This window comes from Nelusetta ayraudi, unplaced genomic scaffold (assembly GCF_046127955.1).
Source record: "Nelusetta ayraudi isolate G7.1 ecotype Tasmania unplaced genomic scaffold, CSIRO-AGI_Nayr_v1 ptg000109l, whole genome shotgun sequence".
NCBI lineage: Eukaryota > Metazoa > Chordata > Actinopteri > Tetraodontiformes > Monacanthidae > Nelusetta > Nelusetta ayraudi.
Genome location: NW_027466159.1, coordinates 370,222 through 390,286, shown reverse-complemented (window position 1 = coordinate 390,286; position 20,065 = coordinate 370,222). Strand labels below are relative to the sequence as shown.

Sequence of the window (20,065 nt, the reverse complement as noted above, 5' to 3'; positions counted from 1 at the left end):
TCCGGCCCACTCGGACTTTCCATTTCACTCACTGGCCGCCTCCCCCTGACATCAGAGAGGCAGCGGCGCTCCCTGGTTCCGGCCCAGGACCGCACAGTCCCCGCACAAAGAAGCGGCAGCGCAGCTCCGACAGCCCGGGGGGGGAAGGCAGCAGGGTACCTGGGAACACGGCGACCCGGGGAAGTGACGGACCACCGCCAGACTCACCGTGCGATGAGGGATCCAGGGAGACTTTACGCACATCCAGATTGCGCGCCGAGGACCGAGCAGCTCCGCCGTTCGTGATCGAGAGAGAGTGACAGAGAGAAGGTGAGAGAGAGCGGGAGAGAGGGAGAGAGAGGGAGAAAGGCTGAAGAGTGCGCGAGGGGGGGAGACCGGGGGCGCGTGCATGTTACTCCACTGCGGGCTCCACTTCCTCGGCGCTGCAGAGCAGGAGCAGCCGGGTGACATGATGCTGCAGAGCCCGCTCACCTCCACGCCGTTTTCCGTCAAAGACATCCTGAAGCTGGAGCAGCAGCAGCAGCAGCAGCAGCAGCAGCAGCGGCGGCAGTCCGCCTCCCTGGAGCTCCAGCGCCGCTCCCACCAGCAGCTCACCGCCTCCTCCTCTTCTCCTCCTCCACCTCCTCCCGGCGGGCAGCAGCACTACCACAGCCCGCCGTCCTGCATGCTGCTCGGGGCCCGGGACAGCCCTCCCTTCTCGGACGGGGAGGACAACCTGGCCTACCTGAGCGCGCTGGCGGTGCGTGACGAGGAGCGCGGCGACACCAGCCTGTCTCCGGACATGTACGTCCACGCCGGGCTGCAGGGAGCCAAGCTGGAGGCCGCCGAGCTGGAGGAGCAGGAGAGCAGTGAGTAGCCCGGCCTCGGTCACATCAGGACACACTGGGGGAGGGGGAGAGAAATATTAATATTGTTAGAAATCAAGGTTGGGAAGTGTTTGGATATTAAAATACACATTTATTTGTCAAGCTGCTGCAGCAGATTTTAATGCAAATTTGAAGCAAATGCTAACAAGGACAAAACAGGTGTGTTACAGTTATTTCTAAAATATTGTAAAAATTGATATATTTGTGAAAAAACATACGATTCATTTATTTATTTCTGTCTGTCAGATTTAAGCAGTTGAAATGAAACAGAAAACGTTTTGAGGTTGTTGTTGTTTTTTTGTTTTTTTAAATATATATTATTCTCTCCCGGGATGTTGAATAATTGTCTAACATTGAAGAAAAAAAAACTTCAAATAGAAAAACGACTAATTTCTTTAAAAAAAAAATATATATATATAAAAAAAAGTTGCCCTTTGACACACACACACACACACACACACACACACACACACACACACACACACACACACACACACACACACACACACACACAGGTGACGGATCCCATGCAGTCTGCACATGTCAAACACTTTCTAGTGGCTCGCTGCGCTTCTGTGTTATGATGTGTGGAACCATAAAGCGACAATTAGTTTGGAGAGGCCTGTAGAAGAGGTGACACCGGCCAATAAACAGCGGCGCCCTCATTAGAGGCCGCGTGCACCCGCTGCAGTCACTCATCTTCCGGTCTGGAGGAAGGTTACTAACTACCAGCAGCGTGTTTAGTTGAGTTTTGTTCCAGTCTTGTTCTTACATTAACCTCAAGAACAATTTTATCGTTTTGGTTTTAATTAAAGTCAAAAATTTAAAATAAAACTTAAAAAAATATTTTTTTTCATGCAATTAAATGAAGTGACACCGGCAGTCTAACGGTTTTTCTCCCCTCACTCTCCCACTCCCACTCCCCCCCCCCCCCTCTAGAGAGCTGCGGCTTAGTGTCCCGGGACGACGCACCGGAGGGCGGCCCGGTCCACGCGGAGCGGCCGGCCCAGAAGCAGCGGAGCCGGCGGAGGCCCCGGGTCCTCTTCTCCCAGGCGCAGGTCTTCGAGCTGGAGCGGCGCTTCAAGCAGCAGCGCTACCTGTCGGCGCCCGAGCGGGAGCACCTGGCCGGCAGCCTGAAGCTCACCTCCAACCAGGTGAAGATCTGGTTCCAGAACCGCCGCTACAAGTGCAAGAGGCAGCGGCAGGACAAGTCCCTGGAGGCGGCGGCGGGTGGCCAGCTGCACCCGCCGCCGCCCCGCCGCGTCGCCGTGCCGGTGCTGGTGCGCGATGGGAAGCCGTGCCTGGGTGGCGCGCAGGGCTATGGGGCAGCGGCCGCCGCCGCCGCTGCCGCCGCCGCCGGGTCCCCCTACGGCTCCGGGCCGTACGGCTACAACGGCTACCCGGCCTACAGCTACAACGGCCCGGCGTACAACAGCAACTACAGCTGCACGTACAGCAGCATCCCCGCGCTGCCGCCCTCCAGCTCCTCCAACACCTTCATGAACATGAACCTGGGGAACGTGGGCGGTCTGGGCGGCTCGCCGCAGCCGCAGCCGCACCAGGGGGCGGCGGTCGCCTCGTGCCAGGGCTCCCTGCAGGGGATCCGGGCCTGGTAGTGTAGCAGCCAGCCTCGAGCGGCCCCCGGACGGACCTTACGCAGACCCCGTGGAGCGAGGGAGGTGGGGTGCGCGTGCGCGCGCTCGAAACCTGCGGAACAGTGAGTGTGCGTGCATTCGGGTTGACAACCACGTGCCACACCAGAGGCTTGCGCGTGCGTGCATGCAAGGAGATGATGTCACGCGCTCTCCAGTGGTTAGTTGGTTGTTGCGTCTCTTCACCGGAACTTTGGGGAAATTATATCTTTTTTTTTTTTCCAAAGAGAGAAATCTAAAACATTTGTTTTTCTGCCATATTTTAAGAGTCGAGTATTTTGTTTTGTTTTTCTTTTGTTCCATTTTTCCTCATCAGAGAATTGTTGTAGTTAATTTCACATCTATCCAAATAAATCAGAGAAAAGAGTCACGACGACGTGCGTTTGATTCTATCACTCCGCATCTATTGAGGAAAAAAACAGCACCACCTACACCCCTGAGTGGTGATTAGCCAGAGTGCAGCGCTCCCGAGCCCAAGCCGCCGTCACGAGCCCATTAATTTGAGTCCGCGTGCGGGGGCACTTTTCTTGCGCCAGACCAGAGCGTGTGACGGGCAGCGCTGCCGGAGGAGGCCGAGCCGGGAGGCTCTTTGTGCCGCCGTGAAAGGAGGAAGTTTCTCCCCATTTTGCAAGGGGGTTGGGGGGGGGGTTCCCTTAAAAAAGGACGCGATTAGGCACCGAAAATACGAGCCGGCGAGCGGGAATAATGGCTCTCATTGGGCCGGCGGGACAAAAGGTGTGTGGTAGGCAGAACCGGCCACTCGGCAAAGACAAAGGCGCGCCGGGGCCGCGAGATTGACGTCCTAATATTCCCATTGGAGGGCCGGCCAGCGAGCGAGCGGCTCACCTTTGTCCCCTTCAGGAGGCTGCGCTTTGTTCCCGCAGAAAGGCGCTGCGAGGTCCCGCCGAGAGGCGCTTCAGCTGCCCTGCTGGCAGCGGGAGGCTCTTGTGCGAAATGAGGGGGGTATTATTGCTACAAGTTTCAGCGTTTCTGCTTGCAAGACCGGAGAGGAGAGACTACCGGCGGCTGTTAGTTCAGTCTCGGGGAGTTTTTATTCACGTCAGTCAAGTAGCCGTCTGGACCCGGGCCGAAAAGAAAGAATGTACATTTTTTAAAGGGAATGAAGCGGGGGTAATTGGTGATTTAAAAAAAAAAAAAAAAAAATGTGTGTGTTAATAGCTGGAAAAAGAAAATGTGGGACGCTGGGTGTTTTGTTTTGTTTTTTTTAGTCCGTGGCGTGTCATTTTGTTTTTAAACGCAGCGACGGAGAAAGTGAAGAAATGACGCAAAGATTTTCTACCAAAGAAAGTGGCTTTAGATTTTGTCAGTTGTGCGGACTCCAATAATTCTGCTCTAACTGATAAAGACATGGGAGATGAGAATTATGATAACAATACGAAAAAAATTAGCAGCGGTTTTTATTTCGTCTGGGTCGTCAGGATGAAAAGTAAAAAAAATAAAAAAATAAAAAAATAAAAACGGGGGAGAAAGAAAGCTACGTTGACTTGACAGATGAAGCTCAGCAAAACGAAATATTAATTGAAATTTTTAAACTAAAACAAAGGAAAATGGAAAAGTAAAATTATCACTGAATGAATTCTGCACACTGCGAGCAAAATTAAAGGACCAACCTGTTGAATGCTTGGACACTATTGAATGCTGGCCAAGCTAATATGAACAGTGTCATTGGGTCCGAGGTCCACGGTGGTCAATATTTGAATGCATTTTATTCTATTTTTGCCCTATTTGCAATTTTAACAAAACACAAAGTTTTCTTCTCGGGAAAGTAATAAATATTGGGCTAAATAAAGCTGAAGCATTTAAAATATGATTGGGTCCGTGCAGAGGAGAAGATGGATTTATTTCCTGCAGCAGGCAGTTCAGTTCAGATAATCATCGCGGTGTGAAACACCGAGGAGGAAAACATCCATTAGGGCTCCTCATTGTTCCTGTGCAGGACAGACGGCTCGCTGCGAGGAGCCGCTGCTGCCAATTAGACACACACACACACACACACACACACACACACACACACACACACACACACACACACACACACACACACACACACACACAAGCGGGTGGCTGACGGCGAACACTGGGAGTTTTTGTCCTTCAAATCAAATAAGAAAATTCTCGTTCGGTTTTAAAACAGCAGTAATTCAGCTTCAGCTTCCGGTTCGGTTCAAGAACAAACACCTGGCTGTGACTCTTCGGCTCCTCTGCTGCCCAGACGGTCAGTCTGAGCTGTTCATCCACTGATCGGATCAGCTGATCTTCTGCTGTGGACCAAACAGCTCCAGCAGTTTCAAGACGCAGCGAGTGGGAGAAAAAAAAAAATGTTGAGAGAAAATCACTTGGGGGGGGGGGGGGGGGGGGGGATCTAAGAATTTAAAAACGACATTCTAAAAACCAAACGATATATTTAATAATAATATATTTGTGTGTATACCTCATTTAAAAAGGTTGAAATGCGCTCTGCTTCTTGACCTGAAAATGTTTTGTTTAAGTAATCTAACCCGTCGCTGATTTAATGTTCGGAAATATGACTGTAAGGTTAAACTTCAAGTGAGGGATATCTGTTCTGAGGCAGTGAGAAAATTGTAATGGGAAATATGAATTTTTGAAAGAGGACAAACCATCTTTAACTTTTTTTCCCCTATAATTCAAAATAGATGTCTGAATTTCATCTGTTGCAACATTATTGCAATTTTTTGTGCTTAGCTTATATGACTAATAATATTAAAAATATTACTACTACTAGTTATTATTATTATTATTATTATTATTATTATTATTGTTATTATTATTATTATTATTATTATCATTATTATTATCATTAGTCGTAGTAAATATATGTGGTGTAACTTTTTAAACAAATATAAGTTTATTTAAAAAATATTGGTTAAAGTAAACCTTTTTCAGAACATATTGGTTGTAAAATAAATTCTATAACGTCAAACAACTTGGTGGAGATGGAGGTCGTTGTGGCGGTGGTTGTAGTGGTGGTGGTGGAGTTTAGAGGCGCACAAGGCACTCAGCTGAGTTTCTTGTCTGACAGTAAAGTGTCTGCTGCCGGCGGCTCGTCTGGTCTAATCTCTCCTGCATCAGGAAGCCTGAAGGTCTGAAGGTCCTCACTGTCACTCACCCTTTATTTTATCATGTCTTTTAATCTTGGAAAAACTCTGTGTGTGTGTGTGTGTGTGTGTGTGTGTGTGTGTGTGTGTGTGTGTGTGTGTGTGTACGTGCGTGCATCGCTGCAAGGCTCCATCAATCCATTTAACTTTTTCCAGGCTGACTACCTGAACTATGAGGTGTACACAGACACACAGACACACGCACACACACACTGTCAGTTTCTCCTGCCAGAAGGTGTTATGTTCGCTGACAGTCGGGGAATAAAGGCCTTAAATCTCATCAGCCCAGAACAAATCACGTTCTTCCCGGTTAAATAAATCATAAATCAGTGTCTGATGATGGCTGTTAATTCTGTGAGTGGGTGAGGAACACAAACACTGCAGCGGAAAACTCTCACAACTTATTAGTCAAGTGTCATTTTGTAGAGGTTCTACTGTATATTGACATAATATAATATAATATATAATATAATGTGAACAAAGGAAGTGCGTCAGCTACTGAGAAGTGACAACAGGAAGTGGCCCCATTCCATCGTGGCAGCTGATCTGATGCTGCAACTTTGACCGAAGAAGAAGAAGAAGAAGAAGAAGAAGAAGAAGAAGAAGAAGAAGAAGAAGAAGAAGAAGGGGTAAATCAGTTCCGACACCAATAAACTGTGGTGATAAAAAAAAATATGAAAATTGACAATTGAATTCTGTGTAAGAAATACTTGTACTTTGTCCAATCAAAAAAAATCCCAACAATTCTTGACATAAAAAAATCAAAACTAAAGAGAGTTCTAAACAGATTTTTTTCCTCAGTTATATGTTTAAAACTATATATATATGTGTGTATATATATAAATATATATGTATATATATGTGTATGTATATATATATATATATATATATGTGTATATATATATACACACAAACACACATATATCAAACCATAATTCTTCCAACATATTTTTTTTTCCTTTTTCTTTTTTTATTTATAAGAAAAAATATTTCATGGTTTCATGTCTGTCATATTCCAGCAAAGCGGTCGCTCAGCTCCAACATGCGACTCAAGCTTCTGTCTGAATTAAAAAGCCCTAAACTGATGCTAATGCTAACGTGTTAATGTCGTCCTCTCTGTTTCTGCCCAAACACACACGTCCCTTGTTTGTGCAGAAGCTGCTGCTGCCGCCGCCGCCACTCAGTCACGATTGGGCTAGGGGACGCAGAGCTCCGCCCCCTTCCATTAGAAGATGCCAGTTGTCCGTTGAGCTCCGACAGGCCTGAACAGGCTGCGTTCACTCACGGACACACCTCACCTCCCGTCACCGAGCAGGTCTGAACATCGCAGAGCATCACGACAGTTTTCACAGCAGCTCGGCTGATTCAAAAGAGACTTTATGTTTTGTTTGTGTTTTATGGGCGATTGAGTTATAAAAAGGGGAAAGTTCTCCTTCTTTTGGTTCTGATGACCCCTGTTAAAGATTCACCAGCAGGAAGTTCAGGAACTGGGGGGGGGGGGGGGGGTGGAACTGGGAGGAACTGGATTGGGGAAACAGCATAGAAACTTCACTTTAGGAGCTTTGCAAAGACAAAAACATACGTCTGAAAAACTCAACCGTCACGTCTCTTCCAGAAATCTGGACCTGCTGTCCTCAGATAACAGCCGGTGGGAAGCAGGAAGCCTCTGATTGGTCGCCACGATGGCGGCGGTGAGGCCTGACGTGTGTCACCACCTCGCGGCGAGTCTTGACTCCGGCTGCCGTTTCACTGGACCAAAGCCAGTCTGCAGTAGAGAGGCTTCACTCCTTCAGTTCTTCTTTCCACTGATGAAACATTTTGTCAGGCTGTGAACAGACTGCAGCGTCCATACTGGCAGCAGCCTCCTGTTTCTGTCACAGCTGAACCCTGGCTCTGGCTCCTCCTCTTCCTCCTCCAACAAATCAGATGAACCAGTTGAAAATGATCCAGAACATTGAACCTTGAACACTGATCCAGTTGCCTCGGGAAACCCTCTGATTTCATCTGAAAGTGTTTTCTGACCGGAAGTGAAAAGTCAGAGTTTGGAGACTTTTGAGACTCATTGCGTTGACTTTTACTTCCCTCATCTGCTCAACGGAAAGAGGAAACATCTCTGCAGATGGATCTCCAGCCGGATTTCACAGCAAATGGGTCATGAAGGTTCTCACAGCTCCAGCCGCTCAGTGAAGCTCCTGCACAGTGAGAACCTTTTTCAGACGGCTGAGCTGACTAATAGATGGGCCATGCTGGAAACCTGCATGAGTCACGACTCTGCAGAACATCAGCGGCTGCAGGGAGTTTCGGCTCTTCAGGCCAGAAAATCCTCCAATTGAAAATGTGACACCTGCGGCTTTAGTGCAAAGTGCTCTTCAGACTCTGCTCATCGTCCAGGCGCCGAGCCCACGTGGGCCAACATATGAGTGTCGTCAGCGCAGATAAGCTTCTTCTTCCCTCCCCTGACCTTTTTTTTTTTTGCAGCGATTCGTGATGTTTCTGCTGGTTTCCTGTGTGGAGGGGTGGGGCGTGGTGGGTGAGGATGGGGGGGCTGGACGCCTCGGCTCGTCCATCAGTCTGAGATATCCAAATATTTACCCACTGATGCACATTAATCCGTGCAGAGCCGCAGCTTTCTGGGTCAAAAACGCAACGTTTCTGGGAAGATACAGCAGCAGCGGTCAGTGTTTATCCACAGCTACCCACTGGGATTTATCCTCGGCTGTCACGCTTCACAATAACACACATAAATTCCAGACAGTGTGTGTGTGTGTGTGTGTGTGTGTCCCTGAAAATCATTAAAATCATCAATTTGGGGTTTGTGCAGCAGCTGGGAAAGTCTGGGTGAAACTCCATCGTCCTGTTTCCTGAAGCAGAAGAAACAGCAAAACAGCTTGACTGAGAGGTTTTAGGCCGAAAACTGATTCAGTTTCTTCAAGGAAGTCAGATGAAAAGGCTTTTAATAAATTCAATGTGCTTGTGACACCAAAAAAATAAAATAAAATTAAGAAAACATGTCTTCCAACAGCTGATTTTTTTTTTTTTTTTTTACATTTCATTTTATTTCCTTTCTCCTTTTGTCAAATTAAACTGGAAGGACTTTGCACTGGTTTATGGAGCAGGGCGGTCCAACTCCAACTCTGTTGCAAAAGCCAAATGGGAAGGGTCACATGTTTGATATTATCATATTATTAGCATATTTGTTTTCAGATTACTTTTTTGTCTGAGCAACAGGCACGCAATTAGTACATTTCTGTGCAAAAAAATTAGCTGCAATATCACAACTGACCACTAGGACAGTCACAGCTGGCCACGATCTGTTTTCTAAACTGTCAATGAAATATGATTTTGTTGCAGCCGCAGATACGGTGTATGTGTGTGTGTCTCTCTCTCTCTCTCTCTCTCTCTCTCTCTCTCTCTCTCTCTGTGTGTTAATGAGTGAAGGGTGTGGCCTCACACGCCGTGAAGTAGCTGGTTGCCTGATGGTTGGTTGTTGGGAAGGCACCAGCAAACGTGGGCGGCCGAGGAGCCGCTGCGGACACAATGACCGCCGGCTCTATTTTTAACTGCCGTGACTCGCTGTGATTTACGAGATCAGGACCTGCAGCGCCCCGCCTTTCCCATCGGAACAATCTGGGCCTCAAGCACAAGTGGAGGTACGTGTAGTTCTCAACGCCGCACCTGATAAATCTCCCGAAAACGGAAAACACTAGTTTACAGTTCGTCCGGTGCAATAATCATTCACACACAAAGGCACACTTACATGTAGGCAGACAGAAAAAGGGCTTGGTTTCTGCTGCTGGCGTGGAGAGATATTATATTAAAAAAGTGCCCTGATGCCAAACTGGAGCGGAAACTTCAGAACTCAGCAGTGAACATATATATATATATATATATACATATATATGTATAAACATTATATACATATATGTGTGTGTGTGTGTGTGTATTTTCTATATTCAAAATTGATGCTGAAGATTGCCAAAAATTCTATATGTATATATATTTATATATATATGTATATATATATATATATATATATATATATATATATATATATATATATATATATATATATATATATATATACAGTATATATGACAAACAAGGTCGAGGCAGGTCATGTTATGTTTAGCTAGTGGCACCCTCATTGGACGGCTGACTGGTCAGCTGAGCACCAATGGCCAAACAGGAGGTGGGGGCATCCATCTGAATCTGAACATTAGAATCTTCATCTTCATAATATCACCATTTAACACCATTTTCCATGTGACTCAAGCTGAGCTATGATAAGCCAAACTAAACTAAGCTAAGCTAAGCCGTAGCGCCCGCGGATGAACCTCCTCATGAGGCCGTCAGTGTCGTCACCTCGGATGTTGTGGCCGGTTGTCGCTGTTGTGTTGCGTCTCTTGATCGTGTCGCCGTGGAAACTGGAGTCGATGACGTCCGGCTGCTGTCACAACAAGATGTCGCCGCTGAGCAAAACACACAAACACACAAACAAAGAGAACGCTCACAGTGCGTTCTGTTTACCACAGAATGAAAGGCAGCAACCAACAACGTCCACCAGCAGAAAAACAGTTGTTGTGTGATTGCGATTCATCATCCGGGAGTCGGAAACTTCACAAGTGCCTACGAAAACAGGGAAATTTCTTCAAACTGAGTTTGTGTTTCTGGAGTTTTGAGTCACGCTGCAGCCAGGCCAGTAGGGGGTGCCCTGACAAGGAGGATGTGAAAACATCCATCTCAATACAGTCACAGGTGGCAGCTGCTCCACCTTCCTGCCGCTTTGGCAACCAACCGCAACAAATTGACAGCAGGAGGCGCCGCGTGTCAGGAAACCGAGACGGATGACAGAAATCTCACTTTGCCCCTGCACGTCTTTCATATGTATTTATTTAAGTTCCTGCAAATTTACTGTCTTGAAGTAAGAAAAGAAGAGTAAAAAAACCAAACAAACCTGGAACATTTCATGCAATTGCTGCAACAATTCATCATCGTCATACGTCTCCAGCCTCGTTCCTCTGCAGTGGTCCATGCCGGCACCCGGGGCGCCAACAGCACAACATGCCACGTGGCTGCGCGCAAGCATGATTAATGCTGCCTCAGCTGAGAGTTGCAGTGCGCTAGTGCGACCTGCAGGCGGAGCACCAGAGATCAACTGCTGCTGTAGCTAGGCACAAAAAAACAAAACAAAAAATAACCCCAAACATTTAACACAGAGCAGAGCAGAGCAGGAGGTGCTGGTTTCACCCGTCTCCCAGCACACACACACACACACACACACACACACACACACACACACACACACACACACACACAGTTGACCTTGGCTCTGCTGCCGTGCAGACGACCAGCTGACCTCCGTCAGCCAGACCTTCCTGTCGGGCCAAACACATCAGCGGATCGGCTTTCAGAGAGGGGGGAGGAAGGGGGGTAGTGGGTGAGATAAGAGGGGAGGGGCGGGGTGGGTGAAGTGATACATGAAAGACGGCGTTCTGAGCTTGTCGGCCGGAGGCAGCGACAACAAACAAGGAAACCGGATCAGCCACAGACGGAAGGATGGACGCAGCCTCGCTGGCACACAGCCGGGGGGAGGGGCCGCTGCCGGACCATTACCCACAATTCACAGTCACAGGCCCAGTCTGCCGCAAAGGGGTGGGATGACAGGCTCCGCCCACTTTACTGGCAGCCAATCAGGGTCTTGAACAGTCAGCAGGTCACCTTGTCATTTATTAATTTTTGGTTGTTCAGTTCACAGACGATGTGTGTGTGTGTGTGTGTGTGTGTGTATCTGTTTGAAATCTAGCAGCCCCTAGTGGTGAAGAAGTAGATTGGAGTGTGTCATGTAAAAGCTTTGCTAATGCTGGAACTTCAGCTTCAGCTACCTGATACATCACCGCTCATGTGGAATTAGAACAAAATCTCATAAGTGTGCCTCTCCCATCTATATTGGGACACAGTCCTCTCCAGAAATGTTTTTAGATGAGTCAACTAACTGGATTGTAACTCCTCTGAACATCTGGCACAAACATTTTAAAGACCCAAAATTTGAACGAAATGCTCGGCTATTGGAGGACAGCAGATTTAACACCGGGCAAATCTGGGTATTACCTCATATTGTAAGGTCTCTTCTATGTAGATCTCCAGGATCTACTCAACTTTACAAACGGACTGAGGTTTCTCTGCAATGTATATTAAATCAAGGTGGGAAAAAGAGGCCAAAACACAGTTAAATTAAGAGGATTGGCTAAACATTTGTTTTGGAGGGAATCCAGATGGAAAAACACAGCAAGATTCTTCGTAACTCCAAAAATCAAAAAACAAATTGCGGAGCAACAATCCAGACCACGGACAGTGTTGGAGAGGATGTGGTAATTTGTCTACTGGCCAGTTTCACATTTTCTGGGATTGTCCTAATATTTCCCCACACTGGGCAGACATAATAGCAGTGATCAAATCAATATTCACCTAAGAGTCTGATCTTAGATTCAGTGTTACATATTTAGGAAACCTTCCAACTCAGTTGAATAAACCAGATACCTGTTACAACTGCTATTAGCAAGTAGCAAAACGGCAATAACCAGGAAATGGCTGCATAGCGAATGTCCAACAATTTCAGACTGGATAAGAACAGAAGAAATTCACAGCATGGAGAGGTTGACATTTTCTTTGAGACACCGAAAAGAGGTAACGAATATTGGAAGACATGGAGATGCCATTTCAGTCAGAGACAATCACTAATCACATGCTTTTTTATCTTATCTGTGAAGGACATGGCAATTGTAATCCGGGTGGAGAACTTTGCACCTCTTGTGACTGTGTGGTGGAACACCCCCCTCTGGGGGTATTTTGTGTTACTGTGGACCAAAAAAAGAGGACAGTGGAATCTCCAAGGACAGCTGCTGTGAGCATTTACAACCCTCCTACACCCTCTTTGTCAGCCATTTCCCAGTCTGTCTATTTCATCAATGTATTTAGTTGTAGATGACCCTGTCTGATGTTTGCGGTCTATACATGTATTTTGAGTTGTTGTTCGTTGTTTTTGTGTTTACACACAATACATATGAGAAGTGAAGACAACGCAGACAGGAAGTAGTTGGAGCGCCGGGGCACCAAGAGAAGACCCTGCTTCTGCGAGGAGCTGCCACAGCGACTTTTATTTACAATTCACAAAATACAGGCGTCGTTCTCTATCGGTGCTTCACAGCTAGGCCCCCCCCCCCCCTTCTTCTCTCTCTTTCTCTCTCTCAATCAGTCTTTGGTTTTTCCTGGTCTCTCTCGCGTCACATGACGCCACCAGCGGGTCAGAATGTGAACTTGCTTTTTCTCCCTCGCTGCCGCCACCGCCGCCGCCACTATAACTTCCTGTTTCCATCTTCTTTGCCGTGAGTTGACGGACAGGTGAGTTTCCGCTTCATCAGCGGAGCAGCAGCAGCAGCAGCAGCAGCGTCACTATGGCTTCATGAAAACCCCGCCCACCCTCCCACCCTGTGGGTGTGTCCGAGGGTCTCTGTCGTAGTTGTGCGTTAGCAGGACGTACAGCGGCTGAGCGGGAGGCGGGGCTTAGCATGGCGGGGGAATAAAACGAACCGGACTCGATGTGCGTTTGGCAGAAAGTAAACAAAAAAAAAGGCGGGCGGGGCGGGACAACCTGAGCCTGACTCCGCCTACCCGCCCCGCCTATAGACCTACCAGGGGGATTTCATACAAACTCAGTGCGTGAGTTCAATAACATTATTATCTTTAGTTTATTTGTGTTTCCGAAAACACAACTATGTTGTTTAAATTTTATCCAAAACTAAATTCTTAATTTATTATTATTATTATTATTATAAAAATAAAATAAATAACAGCACAGATGTGGGACAGTGCTGCCACCTGCCTGCTGTAGCAGGGCGCCCCCGTGTGGCCACCAGTAGTAGTAGCAGCAGTAGTGGGGGGGTAAAGTTCAGACCCTCTTCTCAACTTTTAGCAGGAAGTCATGTGACTCGCACGCCTTCAAAAAAATATATAAAAAAATAAAATAAATAAAGCCAAGAGTTGAACTTTAACCCCCAATGCTGAGCTGCAGGTGGCTGATGGACAATTACATTCCTTCTTTTTTTTTAACATTACACTCTATTCTTCCTGCGCGCGCTAATGCTAACTAGCTTTCTGAAAGCAGGCTTGCGGGGAGGTTTGTCCTGCCCAGCACCGGAATGGAACGCGGCCTTGTGTGTTTAAATCGATACTTCCTGTCCGAACCAGGAAGCAGGACGCAGGAAACTGGCCCTCACCTGCTAGAAACTAAACGACGTGTGCAATCAATTGATGTCGGCCAAACTCCCCCACCCAAAACAAGAACAAAAAAAAAATCAGAAAAAAATAAGAAAAAAAAGAAAGGTTGACTTCCTGCTTCCAGCATTCAGGTGCCTAGAAGCCAGACGGTGGCGACCTCCGCGACCTCTACTTGTCTCCCTCGCCGCGCAGCCGGCGCTCGTGCTGCCGCTTGGTGATGATGTACTTGAAGAACTCGTAGACGGACCAGCTGATGGCGGTCGACGGCATCTGGTAGATGATGCGAGCCTGCACGCCCTTGAAGAAGGCCGGGGCTCCGCCCATCCGGTACACCGTCCGACAGGCCTCGCCCAGGCCCGAGATGTGGCGGCCGCCGGGCGCTGCCGCGGCCGCCGCGGCCTGGCCCGGGACCACGTGCACGGCCTGGGCCTCCTGCGTGTTGAGCAGCGTCTTGCACACGTCGAGAGGCGTGGTGGCGGCGGCGGCAACGGCGCCCGCCAGCGCCCCCGACAACACGTGCGAGGACGGGTTGTAGTGGCGGTGCGGGTTGAGCAGCTCCTGCAGGTACTCGTAGGTGATGAAGTGCAGCGCCTGGAAGGGCACGTTCATGGTCAGCTGCGTGGTGTAGCTGCGGTAGAACGCCGCCGGGCCCTCGCGCCGCAGCAAGGAGGCCACGCAGTGCGTGACGCCGCGGTACGGAGAGTTGAACATCTGCATCCGCTGCTTCACCACTGAGGAAGGGGAGGGGCGAGAGAGAGAATGAGTGGGTGAGTGAGTGAAAGTAAGTAAGAAATATTTCATAATCCCAAAACTGTGTGCTGAACGCCCGCTGCTGCTGCTGCTGCTGCTGCTGCTGCTGCTGCTGCTGCTGCTGCTGCTGAGGCTGGAGCTCCACCCGGTGGACAGATGATGCAACAGCACCAGAAGTTTTTTTTTTTCTATTTCGGGCCTATGAAGGTGATGGGTCATGGGCAAAACTATGGCCCGGGGGCTATATGCGGCTCGGTAAGCTTCTAAACCCGGCCCGCCGAACTTGAAGAAATGATATTAATAGTAAGTAAGCCATAAAATGGAACTAAAATTGCTGTATTTCATCCACTCATTTCAATAAAGAGCTCAATACCGTGGGGCTTCAAGGACACATATTTTGTCATAACTTTGCGTTTGATCATTTTTAATTGACATTAAAGCTACATGGTATGCTTTCTACCTTTCCCTCATACATATTTATAGGTACCTGTGTTCCATAAATGCAGCGGACTGAGACACTGCACAGACAGGAGCTTGTGTGTGTGTGTGTGTGTGTGTGTGTGTGTGTGTGTGTGTGTGTGTGTGTGTGTGTGTGCGCGTGCTGCTACCTTCAGCTGGGTTCATGATGGCATCGTGCAGCACCGTCGCCATGCAACCAGCCGCTCCTGCAGGACAGAAGTCAACATCAGATTTATTTATTTATTTATTTATTTATTTATTTATTCAAATCCTCCTCCTCCGAGTCGCTGGGATTTATCTGATGTCAACGGCGCCCCGACTCACCGTTGGCAAAGTGGCTGTTGGCTCCCGGGTGGATGGCGTCGCTCAGCGAGAACTTGATCTTCTCGTAGCAGGCAAAGTAGAGGGCGTGTGCAGGCCCCGCCCCCACCGCCAGCACGTTCACGCCTCGGATGGGCCGCCACACGCCCTCCGTCCGCACGATCTGCCGGAGCGCGTCCATCACGTTCCTGTAGCGGGCGCTGGGCTCCGGCTGCAGGCTCTGCATTCGGGTCTGGAGGAAGAAAAAACGTGTTTCGGACAACCAATCAGCTTCCGGCTTCGCTTGCACGAGGTTTGGTCCAGACAGAATCCCGACAAAAACTTTGACACATTTGCAGCAGAGACAGTAACAAAACATCCGATGCTGTTGAACGTTGAAACAATAATCATCTTTTGCTGCGTCTGCCAGCCAATAATCATCTGGCATCAAGATCTAAAGTGGCTGCTGATTGGCTTTCATATCACAGAGGCGGGACCTAAAGGCAATGGCAAACTTTTCTTGATGTCAGAGTGAAAATTTGCATCATTAGTGCCAAAGATGCTAAAGTGGCTCCACTTCATGAAGGTTGATCAGAATAAAGGATGGGAAGACAACAAAGCTGATTTGGAGGAAAATCCTGATCCAGTGAAATGGATGTGGATGGTTCTGGTTCTGGTTTCGGTATTGAAACCGAGGTATCGACACTGGCACTGTATCAAAACATTTGGAATGGAACTCAGCCATAAACCTGACACTAAAATTCGGGCCGCTTTAACGTTGGAACGGTGCTGTGTGGTCCAGACTGCTTCCTTCCGAGGGACACTCTGGTCACAGTGACACAACGTGGCCTCTGTCAGCCTCAGACACAAAGAGCTTCTGTGTTCAGAAGCGGGAAACGCCGAAACATTCGGAGCAGCATTAAACTTCACATCCACAGCTCTGTCAAAAACACCATCAACCCTCCGGCCAGACAGACTAGCAGACGGACGGAGGGCGGGCGGTGAGATAAGACTGTGAACACGACTGTCTCAGGCTGCAGATGGAGCAACCTGCAAACTGCTGCTGTGGCGCAACCTCCAAACTTCCGATATTTGACTTCCAGTAAATATTCAGAGGTCACGCTGCAGAGGAGGAAGCGCGGACATTCCCGCTCTCTCCGTGACTCACCGGGAAAGCGCCCAGTCATCCGTCCACAATGACTTCTAGTCTGCTGGGTATTTCCACTTCAAGTCTGTGGTCTGTCCAGTTTACACAAGCAGCAGCTCACGTTCAGTCAGAGACGGAACTCAGAGAATAAAAAGCAAAAGTAAAACAATAACTTGGCACCGGCCAATAGGAGCGCTGCTGCTCTGAGGGCAGTGGGCAAACTGTGGGATTCATCTGCAGTTCATCGCTCAGCTCAGCTGGTTCACTACGCCCGACTCGACATCCGGCACATCAGCGCTGATTGCAAAAATGAAGTTTTGCATACAGTTTTAATTACAGGAGTTCTTTTCCCTGCAATTCTTCCAAAGCGATATTCCTCAAAATGCACATGAAGAACCTTCATTTTTTCAAGATGCCTTGATTAAAAAAAAACCAACAACAACAAAACATCTGAGCTTTTGAAACTTAATTCATTGCTATAAATTACAAAAGCAGCCACAGAGTTTAATGAACTGAGTCAACAGGACCAAAGTGGCTCCACGATGACGAGCTAAAATAAAATAATTTAAAAAAAAAACTTCCTTCAAAGGTTATTTTACAACATTCCTAACTGTGGGACCATAAACGCACCATTTATCCAAACCTCTATAAAACTGTTCTGTTCCCATTGCTGTTGAGCACCAATGCACTAACAGCTGCGGGGACAAAGCCCGGCTCACCCGCCGCCGCCACCACCATGTGACGGATGTTGTTTTGTGCGACTAACAGAAGGAGGGAAGAAAGTGTGTGAAGGGGTCTGCAGCTCAGGGTTAATATGCCTTAAAACACACACACACACACACACACACACACACACACACACACACACACACACACACACACACACACACAAGGAAATCAGTGTTCCACCGTTTTCACACTCAGGGCTGTAAAAACAGTCTAATCACAGCCATAAAAAGTTTGGCCGGGAAGTTCAGTGAGAAGAGCTCGATCCATAAAGGAAATTCCGCCGTTTCATAAAAAGTGACATCAACAGTGGCACCTTCCCAGCTACATAAAACTAAGAACAGGCAGAGAATATGGGGAACTCCTGTTACGCCAGAATTGATCATTAATGGATTTTTCTTTTTGTTTTGTTTTTAACTTGAGAGATTTTTTTTTTTAAAGAGGAAGTGATGTCAGTTATTGCAAAGTCATTGCAACACATCTGTCCGTGACGTGGAGATATTTCTTACCCAGCTGCTGTGGCCAAACATTCGGGGATTTTTTTTTACATGTGATATAACTGAATTATTGACCATGTGCTCGGGCTGGATTCCTGTAAAAACATCATGTAACAGTGACGGTGGTGAATTTCCTGCTACTGCTTCCTCGTATTCACTTATAACACAAGGAACTTGACTAACAAAGGGGGAAGTTTTTTTTTTTTCTCTCCAATTGACGTGAACATGTTCCTGGTTTGTTTTCGAGACACAAAGTCAAGTGAGGAATTCATCACTAACATGATAATGCTTGTTTGTTCCCCTGACTGACTTGACGTCTGCGCACATAGAGAGTCAATAAGTTAAAGTTCAGCTCAAGTTGACAGACACTCACAGTACAATCGCACACATTACGCAACATGTTTGACTTTTGGCTGGAATGGTCGTAATCGATAAGAAGTCCGTTATCGTCAGACTTTTAATATCACATCTATTAGGTGCAACAGTGACTGGGGCGAAGGGACATCAGTCTAGTAACCCGGCTACGCTCACACACATCTTTACAACATCCAGCATCCACTATACACAAGTGATTCGGGCGACGAACAGTTAGCAAGCGGCTAATCGCGATCCATTCAAGTAAGAAGGGCACCAGTTTTAAGCTAGCGGTGACACACGCGACTGCTCAGATTCAGATTTCTTTTGCTGCTGCTAAAAGTAAACACGACTGTGAGCAGAGTCAACTTGGGAATGAAATAAAAGCTTTATCTCGAGCTAAAGGCGACCACCGCTGTTTGACATTCCACACTTGACCGCACTTGTGCAACCTTAAAACCTGTCCGGGCAGCGCTTGCCGCCTAGCTGACCTCTGTTAGCTGTTAGCATCCGGGGCTCAGGCTTCGGCCGCGGCCTAAAGACTCGTCTGTTTACGCAACCAGTGGCCGCTGTGGCGGTGTCGTCACGGGGCTTCGGAACCCTCACACGGCATGGTGTTAGTTACCTTGACACAGTCGATGGGGTACATGAGGCAGTGCTCCATGACTCCAGCCACGGCTCCTGCCAGCATGTGAGTGCTGGTGGCGACTCCCTGCGGCAGCCCTTCATAGTCTATTTCTGGCTCCGCGGAGGTCGTGCTCTCGGGAGTCGCTCGATGCTTCGTGGGGACAAACTCCTGCTCCACCGCCACCCTCGGTGCCAGAGACCCGCTGAAATCGCCCGTGGCTTCCAGCAGCCTGCCGCCCAGCCATCGGAACTCTGCCCCGGCTGCTGCGCCTGTGACCCGGCTGTCAACGCCCGGTGCGTCCACGGACGTTCGCCGGGACACGAAACCGCCCGCCTCCATTTGCAGGAAGAGGATGAACCTGTGTGGTGCCGTCAAATGAAGCGACCGGCCCGCTACCGCAGACTTCGCTCCGTCCCGGCCAGTTTACGGGCTCCTGTTGGCGGGACGCTTCCTCGGTGTGGGTGCGCAGCTCCGCTCGGACAGTGCGGGAAACTTGGAGAGTCGGGCGGGTTCATTCCCCGGGTTGGAGAGGAAATCGCTGCAGCTGATTGGAGGGATATCCAGTCCATCAGTTACACAGTACATGATTGGCCCGTTAAATCAAAACGCGGGGAGGTACCTACGGTGGGCGTCGTTCAACGGCTGGGCGTGACGTGATGTGCGGGAAACTGTGTGGAGAGAAGAAAAGAAAGTGCAACAGTAGAAATTTAAAGTGACAAAATTTGGAATGAAAACCAAGGGAGCATGACACACCCATGTCTTCACAATTCTCTTTTGATAGTGATAGCCAGAGGTTAAACATTAAAACAAAAACATATACTAAAACTAAATTGTTTTCCATCCAAAGCCTTAACAAAATCATCTACAAAAATGTTTTTTTTTGGTAGTGTATCAATCTTTATTAATAATCATTAATAAAGATTAATACAAACTGTGCGGATGGCAGATTTTTGACCCCCCCCCCCCAAGGGGGCCCTTTGCCTGCACCTTTCGATGTTGTTCAGAAGTTCACATTTTTAGATACATTTTAAAGTAATAAACGAATACAGTCCATTTTTTTTTAATTCAAAATAAGAATATAAGTAATACACTGAACAGTGTTTATATCTTTTCTCACATTAATAAACAACATTTGTAAAAAGAACGCAAATTGTACATTGGAGTAAATTTCAGATGTTGTCTTTAGGTGTTGCTCGGACACAAATCTGTACACTGTGCTTTTCATCAGCATCGTTTGTTAAAAGAAAAAAAAAGTTACTTGCAACTAAATATTAA

At 47.8% G+C, this 20,065-nt stretch overlaps 2 protein-coding genes across 2 annotated transcripts; one reads left to right on the top strand and one right to left on the bottom strand.

Annotated features, from left to right (window-relative positions):
* The first annotated feature begins 386 nt into the window (after positions 1-386).
* On the top strand, positions 387-2,888 carry LOC142903353 (homeobox protein Nkx-2.3-like). The gene is made up of 2 exons (XM_076048921.1): positions 387-848; positions 1,806-2,888. Exons 1-2 carry the CDS (start codon positions 389-391, stop codon positions 2,480-2,482), a joined length of 1,137 nt encoding a protein of 378 aa, XP_075905036.1. The 5' UTR covers positions 387-388; the 3' UTR covers positions 2,483-2,888.
* A 9,857-nt stretch (positions 2,889-12,745) lies between these two features.
* LOC142903218 (mitoferrin-2-like) lies at positions 12,746-19,296 on the bottom strand. Its single transcript, XM_076048741.1, has 4 exons — positions 18,788-19,296; positions 15,463-15,691; positions 15,288-15,344; positions 12,746-14,660 (listed from the first exon to the last, which is right to left on the bottom strand). The coding sequence occupies exons 1-4, from the start codon at positions 19,127-19,129 to the stop codon at positions 14,098-14,100; spliced, it is 1,191 nt and encodes a 396-aa protein (XP_075904856.1). The 5' UTR covers positions 19,130-19,296; the 3' UTR covers positions 12,746-14,097.
* Positions 19,297-20,065: the final 769 nt, after the last annotated feature.